Genomic DNA, 17449 nt, shown 5'->3' on the forward strand with positions numbered 1-17449 from the left:
GGGGTTTCAACATGTTGACCAGGATGGTCTCGATCTCTTGACCTTGTGAGCCACTGCGCCTGGCCCTAATTTTGCGTTTTTAGTAGAGATACGGTTTCACCGTATTAGCCAGGATGGTCTCGATCTCTTGACCTCGTGATCCGCCCGCCTCCACCTCCCAAAGTGCTGGAATTACAGGCGTGAGCCACCGCACCCGGCCTGGAATTGCATTTCTAACATTAATTTTAGTAACAAGGAACTTTCCCGGATCCAATTACCGCCCCAGGCTGAATCCTCAAGGAGGTCGCAGTTCCCAGCCTGCCGAGCTGCTCAAGCCTCCCTGGCAGGTTTCTCCCCGCAAAGCCGGGAAAATTGAAACTTTGGGAACAATGGCGGAGGGAAGCTCAGGCTCTACTAGCTCCACGACCGCATGAGACTCCGCCCAACCCAGGCCTCGTTTCCTCCAAGCCAGGCCCCGAGTCCCTTATGCCCCGCCCCTGCCTCGTTGAGGCCCCGCCCTTCGCGCAGGTCCCGCCCCTGCCTCGCCGAGGCCCCGCCTACCACGCAGGTCCCGCCCAGGCCTGGCTTTGGTCCTGCTCGGGCTGACATTCACCCGCCCTGAAGCGGATCGCGTGGAGCTCAGGTGCCACGATGGTGCGTGAGTTTCTATCTGTCTGTTAAATCTGCGGTTCGCAGGCCTCCTGTTCCGGGGACGTGGGATCCCAAAAGACATGGAAGTTTTCGCCCCTCTCCCTCTACCCAGAGTAGCTGGAGACGTCTCCGTGAGAGTCCGGGTCGCTTCCTTTCGGGTTGAAAGTCAGTCTGAGGCTGTTCCCGCCTCCGGTCTTTCCGCCCTGCACACACCTGTCGCGGAGTGTTCCTGCTCAGTGGCCTTCCTGACCCCTCCTCCCGCCCTCGCTTTTCTCACGCGCGAACTGGATCTCCGCCCTGGGCACCTCCCTGCTTCGCCCTTGGCACCCGGAGCGCAGCGCCGCAGCCCCAGTCCTCTGCCTGGTCCTGGGATCTGCAGACCCCACCCTTGTACGAGGGTGCCATCGCCTCCCACCTCCCTCCTAGCGCCTGGTCCTGCGGCTCTCAGTTCCAACCCCTGGAAACTGCTCTACCTGGAGGCAGCCGTCTTAACCCATCCTCTCCCTGTTTTAACGGAAGGCAGGCTAGAGTGTGAGACGTCCAGGTTCTTAGTTGTTGAACATAGAATTGAAGCAAAACAAAACAAACCAAAAAACCCACAAAGTAACAAAAGATGGAAGCGTCGAAACCAGGGATTACTGAAGCAAGACAGCACTCCACAGGGTGGGAGTGGGCCTGAGCGAGCGTCTCCAGGGCCCCAGTTACCAAGCTGAGGAACGTTAAAGTCTTTATTTTGAAGTCCTATGGCCTACTTTTTTTCTGGATGAAAGATCTGGCCCTTGGCCAATGAAATGCTGAGGAGAATTAGCCCGAGGCCAGAGCAGATGGATGCCCTATGCAGAAGGGGTGGCCGGTGCTTGGCGGTGGCCATTCTTGGGTAGTTTCCCTTTACCTCTAAGACGTGAGGAGGTGGAGGGCTATAGGGAGAGTAGCCTTTGATCCTTTCGGATTACATTTCTTTTTCTTTTTCTTTTTCTTTTTTTTTTTTTTGAGACGGAGCCTTGCTGGAGTGCAGTGGTGCGTTCTCGGCCAAACTCTGCCTCAAGAATAAATAAAAAAGCCGGGCGCAGTGGCTCAAGCCTGTAATCCCAGCACTTTGGGAGGCCGAGGCGGGTGGATCACGAGGTCAAGAGATCGAGACCATCCTGGTCAACATGGTGAAACCCCGTCTCTACTAAAAATACAAAAATTTGTTGGGCGTGGTGGCACGTGCCTGGAATCCCAGCTACTCAGGAGGCTGAGGCAGGAGAATTGCCTGAGCCCAGGAGCCCAGGAGGCGGAGGTTGCGGTGAGTCGAGATCGTGCCATTGCACTCCAGCCTGGGTAACAAGAGCGAAACTCTGTCTCAAAAAAAAAAAATAAATAAAAATAAATAAAATACAATATTGGAGATAAATTACATTTGTAAGTGTTGTAATTTACAATATAAAAAGAAAATTGCACGTATACGTGAAAGCAGTGAGAAAATACAGTACTTTACAAATTCTTTTGAGGTGTGGGAGAAAAATGTTTCAAGACGTCACCCCTGGGCATCTGCGCTCCCAAGATCTCTCTGACCCCACCTCCTACCTGTGTTCTCCTCACTCCTGCTCCAGCTAAGGAGTCCTCTTTTCTGTTACTGGGGCTGAGGTTGCTCCTGTCTCAGGGCCTTCATCTGGGCTGTCCCTCTGGCTAGGACTCTCTGGCCCCTCAGCTGCAGGGGACAAGCAGCCTTTCTCCTCGGGGTCTTTGTGCTGATACCTTCTTTGTAGAAACCTTTGTAATTTCCCACAACCCCCATTTGACATCGTAGTACCACCTTCACCCCAGTTCTGATCTATTTCACCTGTTCTGTGTGATTCTTTTTGCTGCTTTGCTGTTCGCTGTCTAAACCCTGGTGAGAACAAGTCCCAAAGGGAGAGCAGAGCCAAAAGGTGGGGCTTTGCTGGGCTGGCCCCCGTGAGTGGAGCTTACCCTCGGCTTCACCTTAGGGTGCTCAGGCATTTTGCAAATACATCTTTTATGCTGCTTTACCAGAGATTTCTATTCTCATAGGATGGGGTCTCTCCTCAATAATACTTCCAGTGGCACAGGTGATTCTAATCTGCATCCAGCATTGAACATCCCGGCAGTTTCCTCCGTTTTTGAGAGCTGAGATCAGCCTGTTATTTCCAGAGAGGTGAGGGGGCTGCGCTGTGCATGGAGTTTGGTTAGGGCGGGATCTGTGCTCTGATGGGGAGCTCAGTCCAGCCTAGCTCCCCACTGCTGCAGCGTGTGTGTGGGCTTCTCCAGGAGGGGAGTGAGATCTGGAGAGAGGTGTCAAAGTTACCCTTGTTGGTCTTCCTGTAGGACTTTCTTATCTCTGCGTCATCGCTGGTGCAGTGGGCAGCAGAGGACCGTCTTTCTACAGGGTGAGGTCTTCCCTCCGTGTGTGCTTTTGGCACAGAAAGGGAGCGAGTGGTTTCTAAACATTAAATCTCATGCGTTTTTCACATACAGGATTGATTTCTAAAGACTCATGTTATGTGAGAAAACCACCCAGAAGAGCAAAGGAAAGGAGCCACGCATGACTCTTCCTCAAGTAAAGTGACACTCCTCGGTGGATTCATCTGTCTCTTTCTGTAGGGTCCAGCCCTACAGGGTCCCACGAGTCCCTCTCTCTGGTGTGGAAACAAAAACTGGAAATAAAAGACACAAGACACTGAGATAGAGAAAACAGATTTGGGACCCAGGGGTCCGCTGCCAGCCAAAGCACGGAGTCCAGCAGTGGCGAGTGCTGGGCACTCTGATTTTATTGAGTACAAAGCAGGGGGAAGGGCAGGTAGGATGAGGTATTGGTGGTCAGCGATAGCGTCAGGTAAGCCATGTGTCTTCGAGACAGGCCCAAGACTTCGAAGAAGGTGAAGTGAGGAGAAAACCTAAGGCGTCCGCACTTTTTTCATACTTGTCAAGAAATAACAAGGTCACTAAGATTTGTGTTACTGTCTCCAACAGAACCCAATCTTCAGACTTAAAAAAAAAAAAAAAAAAAAAAAAGAAGAAGGAAAAAGAAAAGATTTCTGTTACTGTTACTAATTCTTCAAAGAAAAAGAGGAACCAGGTGCTGAAGCGGAACTTGAAAGTAGACATGGAACGTGACCGCTGAAGCACAGCACCACATAGAGACGATTAGGTCTCCGGATGTCTGTGGGTCTCCCTGACAGGTGTCAGGCTGACCGCAAGAGCTTGGGAGAACAGAGTTTTCTCCTCGCTCCTTCGAGGAAGGAGATGTCTTGGCCATCTTGGACATCTCCTTCCCTAGCTTGCTAAACAACAGGTACTTTGACAGCGCTGACACTGTCACACAGCTGAGGTGCCCTCCAGCAGCCCTTATGCGGGCGTGACAGAGGGCTTAGAGCATCTTGCCTTAGGGTCACCTCTTTTCCAACGCCACTTCAGTCCCATACTTCTTGACCTGAGACTTACTAGTAAGATTAAGGATTATACAATTATATATATGTATATATTTATGATTACATATGGAGAGCTTTGTGATTATATATGATTATATACAGGAATAACTTTGTAGCTGTATCTCTAACTCTTTTCTAATTCTGGATTTATATGAGAAGAGGCAGCGGCTTCAGACCCTTGCCTTGGCTCTTGCAGGGTTTCCCCCCAACATCTTTCCTTTCTGAGAAGCCAGGTATTGTCGTAGTCAGTCTGTTGTGAGTCTGAAGCATCCTGCCTGACACGTGTGCTCGCACTCACCCATGCCTCTTCTCAGTCCCTCTCCTCTCCGCTTAGATTCTATCTCCTATAATCCAGTGACATGAGTTTCCACAGAGTCTGCACTGGGCGTGGTCCCGGGAAGGGCTCAGCAGACACGGATGGACGCGGGGTTAGGGCCCTGTGGTTCAGTGCTGCTGGGCAGCAGCGATTGTTCAGACGCCACATCTAGTTTAGCTCTTTGTAGGCTGGATCAGAGGGAAAGTACATATGAAAGTCACACATTAGGCTGGGCACTGTGACGCATGCCTGTAATCCCAGCACTTTGGGAGGCTCAGGCAGGTGGGTCACCTGAGATCAGGAGTTTGAGACCAGTCTGACCAACATGGAGAAACCTTGGTTTCTACCAAAAATACAAAAAAAAAAAAAATCACCTGGGCATGGTGGTACATGCCTGTAATCCCAGCTACTGAGGAGGCTGAGGCAGAAGAATCGCTTGAACTGGGGAAGCAGAGGTTGCGGTGAGCCCAGATCATGCCATTGCACTCCAGCCTGAGTAACGAGCAAAACTCTGTCTCCAAAAAAAAAAAAAAGTTACACATTAATGTGCACTTATATCTGGTAAACTCTGGAAAAGGAGACAAATAAGGGGAGATATTTTGTGTCTAATTTTGTAATGCATTTAAAGCCAAACTTCTTTACTTAAAGAGACAGGGTGTCATTCTGTGGCCCAGTCTGGAGTGCCATGGTACAATTCTAGTTTACAACAGCCTCAAACTCCTGGGGTCAAGTGATCCCCACATTAGCCTCCCCAGGAGCTAGGGTGGCAGGCATGTGCCATCACATCGGGCTAATTATTTCATTTGTTTCTTTCATTTGTAATTATCTAGAGATGGGGTCTTGCTATTTTGTCCAGGCTGGAGTATGGCGGTCCAATCAAAGCTCACAGTAGCCTTGAGTCCCTGGTCTTGAGTCCCTCTCAGCCTCTCAGATTGCTGGGATCACAAATGTGAGACAGCCAGCCTGGCTGGACGCTGCATTTTTTTCAGTGTGGGTAGGTGTCGAGAACCAGCCCAACCCTGCGCAGGGGTGCCCCGTGTCACAGCAGTGACGAGGGAGTGAAAGACACAAGAATAGAATTTACAGTGTGGGTCCAGGGATCCAGCACACTCTCCTGTTGCACTCTCCGGGTGATCCGGGTTGGCACTGAGCTCTGGGCTCCAAGCACTTCTGTTAGGTGTATTGTTAATCTTGCAGGCCGTGGGCAGCCGGGGCAAGGAAGAAGACAGCCTGGGGGAGAGCACGTGTCTGCAGCATTCAGTAGCACTCTAAGAAATGCTAAGGACACCAAGACTTTACCGCCCTTTTTTTTTTTTTTTTTTTTGAGACAGAGTTTCACTCTTGTTACCCAGGCTGGAGTGCAATGGTGCAATCTCGGCTCACCGGAACCTCCGCCTCCTGGGTTCAGGCAATTCTCCTGCCTCAACCTCCTGAGTAGCTGGGATTACAGGCACGTGCCACCATGCCCAGCTAATTTTTTGTATTTTTAGTAGAGACGGGGTTTCACCATGTTGACCAGGATGGTCTCGATCTCTTGGCCTGGTGATCCACCTGCCTCGGCCTCCCAAAGTGCTGGGATTAAGGCTTGAGCCACTGCGCCCGGCTTACCGCCCATTTTCTAACCAAGTGCTTTGGCAACAGGTGCCCCGGATAAGGATAAGGTGCCATAAGGTTTGACCACACACAGTGCATCAAGTGGTGTTATCTCCCCAGCATTGTGGACACAGAGCAATTGGAATTGCTCCATATCTGAGAACACAGGTAGGGCCTGTGGTGTTCTGGTGTCTCTGCCTGCAAGGCTTTCTGGCCTTACCAGCACCCATCTGCGAAGACCCTCCCGAGTCTTAAGAGCAGAGATTGGCCAGGCGCGGTGGCTTACGCCTGTAATCTCAGCACTTTGGGAGGCCGAGGCGGGTGGATCACGAGGTCAACAGATCGAGACCATCCTGGTCAACATGGTGAAATCCCATCTCTACTAAAAATACAAATTAGCCAGGTGTGGTGGCAGGCACCTGTAATCTTAGCTAATCAGAGGGCTGAGGCGGGAGAATTGCTTGAACCCAGGAGGAATTGGTTGTAGTGAGCCAAGACCAAGCCATTGCACTCCAGCCTGGGTGACAGAGTGACTCTCTAAACTCGAAAAAAAAAAAAGTAAGGATTGGCCAGGTGTGGTGGCTAATGACTATAATGCTAGGATTTGGGGAAGCTCAAGTGGGCAGATTACTTGAGGTCAGAAGTTCGAGACCAGCCAGGCCCACGTAACGAAACCTCACATCTACTAAAAATACAGAAATTATCTGGTCATGGTGGCAGGCACCTGTAATTTCAGTTACGGGGAAGCTGAGGCAAGAGAACCACTTGAACCCCGGGAGGCACAGGTTGCAGTGAGCTGAGATCACACCACTTCACGCCAGCCTGGGTGACAGACTGAGACTCTGCCAAGAAACAAAAAGCAAGGATGATGAAGAGTTGCATGCACAGCTGTGTGAATATTCAGTGACCTTTTAGGATGCTCCATGTTCCCAGCCTTGGACTTCTCTCACTTCTCTCCACTAGGTAAACCACTGTCAATGTAGATGTGAAGCTGTGTCTGTTACTTAGGGGGTTGTATTCAAAGCTGGATTCAGGTGTTTTGTTGACAGCTTTATCTGTTACGTTTGTGGCTGCTTTCCCAGAGTGTGTGTGAGGCAGTTCTCCCGAAGTCCAGATGTTTCCTCATGGTACAATGTGTAAGTTTACGGCCGAAGAAATGGGAAGCACATAGAACAGTGTTTAGCACATGGGAAGTGCTCAAAACTGTCAGTCACTGCTACTGCTGACAGTTTTTTGTTTTTGTTTGTGTTTTTGGAGAGGTAGTCTTGTTTTGTCACCCAGGCTAGAGTGCAGTGGCATGATCTCGGCTCACTGTAACGTCCACCTCCTTGGTGCAAGGAATTCTGTTCCTCAGCCTCCCAAGTAGCTGCAATTACAGGCACCCGCCACCATGTCTGGCTAATTTTTTATATTTTTAGTAGAGATGGGGTTTCACCACTTTGACCAGGCAGGTTTAGAAATCCTGACCTCGTAGGCCGGGCGCAGTGGCTCACGCCTGTAATCCCAGCACTTTGGGAGGCCGAGGCGGGTGGATCACGAGGTCAAGAGATCGAGACCATCCTGGTCAACATGGTGAAACCGCATCTCTACTAAAAAATACAAAAAATTAGCTGGGCATGGTGGCGTGTGCCTGTAATCCCAGCTACTCAGGAGGCTGAGGCAGGAGAATTGCCTGAACTCAGGAGGCGGAGGTTGCGGTGAGCCGAGATCGCGCCATTGCACTCCAGCCTGGATAACAAGAGCAGAACTCCGTCTCAAAAAAAAAAAAAAAAAAAAAAAAAAAAAAAAAAAATAGAAATCCTGACCTCGTGTGCCACTGCTCCTGGCAATCATAACAGTTTGTTTTTTTTTTTTAATCATAATGCCCTTCTACAATTATATCATCACAGTTTTTAGATTCTGACTTTTTCTTTTCTTTCTTTTTTTGACAGACTCTAATTCTGTAAACCAGGTAGAATGCAGTGGCACATTCTCAGCTCACTGCAACCTTTACCTCCCATGTTCAAGTGATTGTCCTGCGTCAGCTTCACGAGTAGCTGGGACTACAGGCGCCACCACCATGCCCAGCTAATTTTCTGTATTTATACTAATGATGGAGTTTCATCATGTTAGTCAGGGTGGTCTCGATCTTTTGACCTCGTGATCCACCTGCCTCAGCCTCCCAAAGTGTTGGGATTACAGGCGTGAGCCACCACTCCCGGACTTTTTTTTTTTTTTTTTCTTTTTTAATGAAGTTTGGCTCTTGTCGCCCAGGATGGGGCACAATGGTGCAATCTCGGATCACTGCATCCTCCGTCTCCTCAGTTCAAACAATTTTCCTGCCTCTGCCTTCCCAGTAGCTGGGATTACAAGCGCTTGCCATGGATGGCTAATTTTTGTATTTTAGTAGACACGGGGTTTCACCACGTTGGCCAGGCTGGTATACAATTCCAGACCTCAGTTGATTTGGCAGCCTCAGCCTCCCAAAGTGCTGAATTTACAGGCTTGAGCCACTATGCCCGGCCCTGACCTTGTTTTTTATAAAGCCATTGGACTTTGTCAACTCTGAGACAGTACTTGTATTTTTGCTCATCTTGATAATGAATATCACGTTATGTTGAACAGAATATCTAACATATCTATGGACAAACATTGTATTTAGTTTTTATTTGCAATTTTATTTCTTTTTAGACAGAGTTGCTCTGTCACACAGGCTGGGATGCAGTGGTGTGATCTCGGCTAACTGCAATTTCCTTCTGGGTTCACGAGATTCTCCTGCCTCAGCCTCCAGAGTAGCTGGTATTAGAGGGGAGTAACACTACGCCTGCCTAATTTTTTTGTATATTTACTAGAGACGGAGTTTCACCATGCTTGCAAACCTGGTCTCGAACATCTGACCTCAGGTGATCCGCCCAACTTGGCCTTCCAAAATCTTGGGATTACAGGCGTTAGCCACTGTGTCCGGCCAACTAAAATTTCAACAGCAAGGAATTTTCCTGGATGCAATTACTGCCCAAGGTTGACTTGTCAAAGAGATGGTACCAGACTCTTGAGCTATGCAGCTTCACTGGCCAGTTTCCCTACCAAACCTGGAAAAAAAAGCGAAGAGTTAGATGGAGGGAAGTTCAAGCCCCGCCCCCGTGTCGCCCCCTGACACCCCTCACAGCCAAAGCCTCTTTTGCCCTGCGCCCCGCCCCTCGTCCTCCGCGCCCCGCCCCTCGTCCTCCGCGCCCCGCCCTCTTCCGTCAGTTCCGGTCCGGCCTGGCCCCGCCCACGTTGTGTGTCCCGCTGAGGCCTGGCCTCTGTCCTGCGCTGATTGGCACAGGCCCGGAAGTGGGTGGCGTGGACTGAGGGTCACACCGTGGTGCGTAAATTTTGCTGTTTCTTTTGTCTGCGCTTCCCAGGTCTCTGGCGCTTCTGTACTGGGGACCTGGAGTCCCCACAGACCTGGATATTCCAGCCCCTCTTTGTCAACCCAGAGCAAACTGCGTCGGTCGGTTCAGAGTCCGTGAGTGGCTTCCTTTTGAGGTTGCAGTCGTCCTGAGGCGGGTCCCGTCCCCGTTCTCTCTGTAACGGGCCTTGCAGACGCCTGCGGCGGAATTTTCATGCTCAGAACCGTTCCCGTCCCCTCCTTCCGTCTTTTGCTGGTTCAAGTCCTCAGCCGCGATTCAGATTCCCGCCGTGGGCGTCTCTCAGCCTCGGTCTTGGGGGGCCCTGGAGCGCAGCGTGCAGCCCCAGTCCCGGGGAGGCGCGTCGTCGGCCCAGTCCTGGGATCTTGCAGACCCCACCCCTTCCGAAGGCGCTGCCCTTCCCCACCTCCTCCTCCAGTCGGGCCCTGCTGCTCCTCTGTTTCAACCCCTGGAAAACGTGCTCTTACTGGAGTTCGAGAGATCGAGACCATCCTGGTCAACATGGTGAAACCCCGTCTCTACTAAAAAATACAAAAAATTAGCTGGGCATGGTGGCGCGTGCCTGTAATCCCAGCTACTCAGGAGGCTGAGGCAGGAGAATTGCCTGAACCCAGGAGGCGGAGGCTGCGGTGAGCCGAGATGGCGCCATTGCACTCCAGCCTGGGTAACGAGAGCGAAACTCCGTCTCAAAAAAAAAAAAAAAAAAAAAAGAAAGCATTCCAGCCGGGCGCGGTGGCTCAAGCCTGTAGTCCCAGCACTTTGGGAGGCCGAGGCCAGTGGATCACGAGGTCAAGAGATCGAGACCATCCTGGCCAACATGGTGAAACCCCGTCTCTACTAAAAATACAAAAAATTAGCTGGGCATGGTGGCGCGTGCCTGTAATCCCAGCTACTCAGGAGGCTGAGGCAGGAGAATTGCCTGAACCCGGGAGGCGGAGGTTGCGGTGAGCCAAGATCGCGCCATTGCACTCCAACCTGGATAACAAGAGTGAAACTCTGCCTAAAAGAAAGAAAGAAAGAAAAAGAAAGCATTCCACTGCGTGGGAGTGGGCCCTAGGGAGCCTCTCCAGGGGCCCATTTATAAAGTTTTGGACGGTTAGTCTTTCTTTTGAAGTCCTATGGGCTACCCCTTATTTAGATAAAAGATGTGGCCCTTGGCCAATGAAATGCTGAGGTGAATTGTCTCGAGGCCAGAATAAACGGGTCCCCTATGCACCTGCTTGGCCGTGGCCACTCCTGGGCTCTTTCCCTTTCCATGGGAGACTTGGTGGAAGGGGGAGGCTGTAGGGAGAGTAGCCTTTGAATCTTTGTTACTCTGCTTGGGAAGATGGGGTTTTTCCTTTTGGTCTAGATAGATCTGGAAAGTTCGTGTTATTTGGCCTTAGATTCCCTGCCCCCAGACCCAGGACCCGGGTGTTTCCTTTTTCTCATTTTTATTGCAGATGGGTGTCACTCTGTTACCCAGGCGAAAGAGCTGTTACAGAATCTCAGCTCACTGTGGTGTCAACCTGTGCTCAAGAGCTCCTCTGACCTCAGTCTCCAGAGTAGCTGCAACCACAGATGGGTACCACCACACCGAGCTAATTTTTGTGTTCTTGGTAGAGACGGACTTTCGTTATGTTTCCCAGGCTGTTCTCCAACTCCAGGGCTGAAGCGATCCAGCTACACAGGCCTCCCAAAGTGCTGGGATTACAGGCATGAGCTACTATGCCCAGCTTCTTTTTTCTTTTCTTTTTTTTTTCTTTTCTTTCTTTCTAGATGGAGTCTCACTCTGTCACCAAAGCTAGAGTGCAGGCCTGCGATCTCAGCTCACTGCAACCTCCACCTCCCAGGTTCAAGGAATTCTGCCTCAGACTCCTAAGTAGCTGGGACTACAGGTGTGTGCCACCATGGCCAGCTACTTTTTGTATTTTTAGTAGAGACTGGGTTTTACGATGTTGGTCAGGCTGGTCTCAAACGCCTGACCGGATCCCCCACCACTGTCTCCCAAAGTGTTGGGATTTCAGGTATTAGCCACCTCACCCAGATTTTTTTTTTTTTTTTTCCCTCGGGTTTTTGAGATGGAGTGTAACTCCATACTTGAGTGCAGTGACAGGATCTTGGATCACTGCAACCTCTGCTTTTAAGGCCCAAGCAATCCTCCCTAGTCGGCCTCCCAAATAGCTAGGATCACAGATACGGAGCACCACAACTGGCTATTTTTTTGTACATGGGGTTTCACCATGTTGCCAAGTTGATCTGAAACTCCTGGGCATAACTGATCTGCTTGCTTCAGCCTCCCAAAGTGCTGGGATTATACTAGGATTTTGCCCCATGTGGCCAGTTCTGGAATTTTCTAGAAGAGGATGACCATTGTTTTTGCTTTTTTTTTTTTTTCTTGAGGTGGAGTGTCACTCTGTAACTCAGGCTATGATGCACTGGCACAATCTGGGATCACTGCAACCTCTGCCTCCCAGGCTCAAGTAATCTTCTTGAGTCAGCCTCTCAAGTAGCTGGGACCACAGACATGTGCCATGATGCCTGGTTAACTTTGTGTATTTTTGGGAGAGAAGGGGTTTCACCAAGTTGCCCAGGTTGATTTCAAACTTCTGGGCTGAAGTGATCTGCCTGCCTCAGCTTCTCAAAGTGCTTCGATTATAGGGGTGAGCTACCATTCCCTGGTGGTCTTGGAATTTTCTAGAAGAGGAAGACCAAGGCAGCCTATTGGCCCTTGCAGGCCATCACATGGGAATTGGCCACACCTCCTTCTTATCTCAGAGTTTCTCAGGATAACTTGGTGAATTGTCTGCCACTGTGAACCTTCATGGGTCCACCTGTAACATGGAGGTGAGAAAGAAGACCAGAAAAACTCGGATTGACACTGACCCCTAAAATGACTGACAAAATACAGTGTGTGGCTTTTCATTCAGGAGAGCATAGTACTCTTTTTTATTTATTTTTACCTCCCTCCCTCCCACCTCACCTCACCTGACCTCACCCCTCTCTTTCTCTTCCCCCCCACCCCCCTCTCTCCCTCTCGATTTCTCCCTCTCTTTCCCCTGCTTCTCTCTCTCTCTCTCTCTCTCTCTCTGTCTCTCTCTGTCTCTCTGTTTCTCTCTCTCTCTCTCTCTCTCTCTCTCTCTCTCTTTCTTTCTGGTTGAGTCTTGCTCTGTCACCCAGGCTGGAGTACAGTGACACCATCATGGCTTATTGCAACCTCCACCTTGTTGGCTCAAGCGATTTTCCTGCCTTTGCCTCCTGAGTAGCTGGGATACAGGCACCCACCATTATGGCTGGCTAATTTTTTTGTATTTTTAGTAGAAATGGGGTTTCATCGTGTTTGCCTGAATGATCTCACCCTCCTGAGCTAGTGATCCACCCACCTCATCCTCCCAGCGTCCTGGGATTACAGGCGTGAGCCACTGTGCCTTGCCAGTGCTGAGTTTTAACTCAAATTATAAATAGATTCCAGTCCTCCAAAAATTAAAGAAAAAGCACAAGAAGGGCAAAAACGGGATGAGACTCAAATCACCTTGAGCCTTATCGTGACAACATGTGCCCATGGTGATCAGGGTACAGCTTAATTTTACACATTTTAGGGAGACATGAGATATCAATATTTGTAAGAAGTACGTTGGTTTGGTCTGCAAAGGCAGAAAAACTTGAAGCAAAGGCAAAAAGACTTGAAGCAGGGAGGGGGCTTCCAGGTCACAGTAAGTGACACACAAATACCTACAGTGTCCCAGGTGATAGTAATCTGTGAGCAGCACTGAGGGTCAGGGCTCTGTGTCCTCCAGTTCTGAGGGCTGAGCTGAGCCTGTGATCCACAGAGAGGGGAGGGGCTGTGCTGTGGATGGGGTTTGGTCAGGGCTGGGTCTGTGCCCTGAAGGGGAGCTCAGTCCAGTCCAGCCCCCCACTGCTGCCTGGTGTGTGGGGCTTCTCCAGGAGGGGAGTGAGATCTCAAAACCAGGGTGAAACATACACTTGTAGGTGTTCCTGTGGGACTGTCTTCTCTCTGCATGATCTCTGGTGCAGTGGGCAGCAGAGGCCTGTCTTTCTACAGGGTACGATCTCCCTCATGTATTTTTTTTTTTTTTTTTTTTTTTGGTCACAAGAAGGGAGTTAATCATTTCTAACATTAAGTCTAATATTTTTTGTAATGTACAGGATTAATTTCTTTTTTTTTTTTTTTTTGAGACAGAGTGTCGCTCTTGTTACCCAGGCTGGAGTGCAATGGCACAATCTTGGCTCACCGCAACCTCCGCCTCCTGGGTTCAAGCAATTCTCCTGCCTCAGCCTCCTGAGTAGCTGGGATTACAGGCACGCGCCACCATGCCCAGCTAATTTTTTGTATTTTTAGTAGAGACGGGGTTTCACCACGTTGACCAGGATGGTCTCGATCTCTCGACCTCGTGATCCACCCGCCTCGGCCTCCCAAAGTGCTGGGATTACAGGCTTGAGCCACCGCGCCCGGCACAGGATTAATTTCTAAAGTCTCCTGTTACATGAGAAAGCAGTTCAGAAGCGGAAAGAAAGGAGCCAGGCATGGCTCTTCCTCAGGTAAAGTGACACTCCTCGGTGGATTCATCTGTCTCTTTCCTTTCTGAAATGCCAGGTATTGTAGTAGCCAGTCTGTTCTGAATCTGAAGCGTCCTGCCTGACACGTTGGCTCGCACTCACCCATGCCTTCCCTGAGTTCCTGTCATCTGCTCTGAGATTCCACCTCCTGTGAACCAGTGACATGAACCTGGGAAGAGGCTCCACTGGGCATGGTCATGGGAAGGGCTGACATACAGACCTGGATGGACACGGGCTGTGGGCCCCTTGGTATCAGTGCTGTTGGGCAGCATAGATTGTTCAGGAACCACATCTGGATATCAGCTTTTGGTGACCAGATCAGAGAAACCACATATGAAACACATAGGTTAATGTACACAGATGTCTGGTGAATTCTGGAAAAGGAGACCAATAAGGGGAGATACTTTGTTTCTGATTTGGTGATGTATTGGAAGCTACACTAGTAGATCAACATACCTTTGACTCCAAACGTTTTTTTTTTTTTTTTTATTGAGACGGGAGTTTTGCTCTTGTTACCCAGGCTGGAGTGCAATGGCACGATCTCGGCTCAACGCAACCTCTGCCTCCTGGGTTCAAGCAATTCTCCTGCCTCAGCCTCCTGAGTAGCTGGGATTACAGGCACGTGCCACCATGCCCAGCTAATGTTTTGTATTTTTAGTAGAGACGGGGTTTCACCATTTTGACCAGGATGGTCTCGATCTCTCGACCTTGTGATCCACCCGCCTTGGCCTCCCAAAGTGCTGAGATTACAGGCTTGAGCCACCGCGCCCGGCCAACTTTTTTCTTTCTCTTTTTCTTACCAACAGAAGCTAATCTTCCAGGATCTTCAAAATGTTTTTAAGAGACAGGATCTTGGTTTGGGTGTGGTGGCTCAGGCCTGTAATCCCAGCACGTAGGGAGGCAGAACTGGATGGATCACTTGAGCTCAGGAGTTCATGACCAGCTAGGCCAACATGATGAAACCCCATTTGTACTAAAAATACAAAAATTAGCTAGGTGTGGTGGTGCATGACTATAATCTCAGCTACTCAGGAGACTGAAGCAGGAGAATCACTTGAACCTAGAAGGGGGAGGTTACAGTAACCCAAGATTCTGCCGTTGCACTCCAGTTTGCATAACAGAGTAAGACTTTCTCTTAAAAAAAAAAAAAAAAAAAAAGGCCGGGCGCAGTGGCTCAAGCCTGTAATCCCAGCACTTTGGGAGGCCGAGGCAGGTGGATCACGAGGTCGAGAGATCAAGACCATCCTGGTCAACATGGTGAAACCCCGTCTCTACTAAAAATACAAAAAAAATTAGCTGGGCATGGTGGCGCGTGCCTGTAATCCCAGCTACTCAGGAGGCTGAGGCAGGAGAATTGCCTGAACCCAGGAGGCGGAGGTTGCGGCATTGCACTCCAGCCTGGGTAACAAGAGCGAAACTCCGTCTCAAAAAAAAAAAAAAAAAAATACAGAAGGTGTCTGTTGCTCTGTGGCTTACCTCTGAAGTACAATGGCACAATTCAAGTTTACAGCAGCCTCAAACTCTTATGCTCAAGTGATCTCCACTTTAGCCTCCCAATGGGCTAGAATGATAGGTGTGTGTCACCACATGTGGCCAGTATTTATTTATTTATTCATTTATTTCTCTCTCGTTCTTTTTTTATTTTTTATGTTTTATTTTTATTTTTACTTGTTTTTTAAAGATGGGGTTGCACCATGATGGCCAGGCTGGTCTTGAAATCCTGACCTCAGGTGATCCACCCACCTCAGCCTCCCAAAGTGCTAGGATTACAGGCGTGAGCCACTGCGCCCGGCTCTCCCTCTCTTTCTTTCTTTTTTTCTTTGTATTTGTGAGTCTCACTCTGTCACCCAAGCTGAAGTGCAGTGTTGTGATCTCAGCTCACTGCCACCTCTGCCTCCTGGATTCAAGCAATTCTTTTTTTTTTTTTTTGAGACGGAGTTTCGCCCTTGTTACCCAGGCTGGAGTGCAATGGCACGATCTCGGCTCACCGCAACCTCCGCCTCCTGGGTTCAGGCAATTCTCCTGCCTCCAAGCAATTCTCCTGCCTCAGCCTCCTGAGTAGCTGGGATTACAGGCACGTGCCACCATGCCCAGCTAATTTTTTGTATCTTTAGTAGAGACAGGGTTTCACCATGTTGACCAGGATGGTCTCGATCTCTCGACCTTGTGATCCACCCGCCTCGGCCTCCCAAAGTGCTGGGATTACAGGCTTGAGCCACCATGCCCGGGCCCTCAAGCAATTCTTCACCCTCAGCCTCCTGAGTAGCTGGGATTAGAGGCATGTGCCAATACACAGGCTACTTTTGTAATTTTAGTAGAGTTGGGGTTTCACGATATTTGCCAGGCTTGTCTTGAACTTTGTGGTATGCTGGCCTTGGCCTCCAAAAATGCTGGGATTACATGCATGAGTCACTGCACCCAACCTTGCTTTTTTTTTTTTTTTTTTTTGAGACAGAGTTTCGTTCTTGTTACTCAGGCTGGAGTGCAATGGCACAATCTCGGCTCACCGTAACCTCTGCCTCCTGGGTTCAGGCAATTCTCCTGCCTCAGCCTCCTGAGTAGCTGGGATTATAGGCACGTGCCACCATGCCCAGCTAATTTTTTGTATTTTTAGTAGAGACGAGGTTTCACCATGTTGACCAGGATGGTCTCGATCTCTTGACCTCGTGATCCACCCACCTCGGCCTCCCAAAGTGCTGGGATTACAGGCTTGAGCCACCGCGCCCAGCCCAACCTTGCTTTTTGTTGTTGAGATGGAGTCTCTGTCACCCATGGTGGAGTATAGTGGACTGATCTGGACTCCCTGCAGCCTTTGTCTGCTGGGTTCAAGTGATTCTTCTGCCTTAGCCTCCTGCGTAACTGGGATTACAGGCACTGCCATCACGCCCAACTAATTTTTATACTTTTAATAGAGACAGGGTTTTACAATGTTGGCCAGCCTAGTCTTCAGCTCCTGACACGAAATGATCTGCCTGCCTTGGCTTCCAAAAGTGTTGGGATAGCAGGTGTGAGCCACCGTACCCAGCCCAGCGTTTTCTTCTTCTTTTTCCTTTTTTTTATATTGTCCGTAAAATAAAGACGTCTTGCCGGGCGCGGTGGCTCAAGCCTGTAATCCCAGCACTTTGGGAGGCCGAGGCGGGTGAATCATGAGGTCAAGAGATCGAGACCATCCCGGTCAACATAGTGAAACCCCGTCTCTACTAAAAACACAAAAAATTAGCTGGGCATGGTGGCTCGTGCCTGTAATCCCAGCTACTCAGGAGGCTGAGGCAGGAGAATCGCCTGAACCCAGGAGGTGGAGGTTGCGGTGAGCCGAGATGGCGCCATTGCACTCCAGCCTGGGTAACAAGAGCGAAACTCCATCTCAAAAAAAAATAAAATAAAATAAAAAATAAAATAAAATAAAAAATAAAGACTTCTGCAATGACTTAGGGGATCTTAAAATGTTTGATGAGAAAGTGCTGTAAAATGCAACTATAGGAAAAAAAAAAGTTCAAAAATAACCTTTCGTGGGTTTGTGAGAACAAACAGTC

At 49.7% G+C, this 17449-nt stretch overlaps 1 protein-coding gene and 1 pseudogene across 6 annotated transcripts in view; both read left to right on the top strand.

Moving 5' to 3' along the window:
* The window catches only part of LOC120362775 (uncharacterized), a 114990-nt gene that overhangs the window by 88491 nt on the left and 9050 nt on the right, over nt 1–17449 (top strand). Inside the window, exon 1 of one of the 6 annotated variants that reach the window (XM_074385559.1) lies at nt 9235–9313. The exons of 4 other annotated variants lie outside the window; for them this stretch is intronic. Coding sequence is in view for 1 of the 2 variants with exons in the window: in XM_039466644.2 (XP_039322578.1) it covers nt 13884–13898 (15 nt within the window). In the remaining variant the exon portion in view is untranslated. Of the gene's footprint in view, nt 1–9234; nt 9314–13544; nt 13899–17449 lie in introns of those variants that run through there. One more of the 6 variants, XM_039466644.2, reaches the window with a different exon arrangement.
* Nucleotides 14108–16977, top strand: LOC141581104 (protein GVQW1-like; annotated as a pseudogene).

This window comes from Saimiri boliviensis, chromosome 14 (assembly GCF_048565385.1).
Source record: "Saimiri boliviensis isolate mSaiBol1 chromosome 14, mSaiBol1.pri, whole genome shotgun sequence".
In the NCBI taxonomy this organism is placed as follows: Eukaryota; Metazoa; Chordata; class Mammalia; order Primates; family Cebidae; genus Saimiri; species Saimiri boliviensis.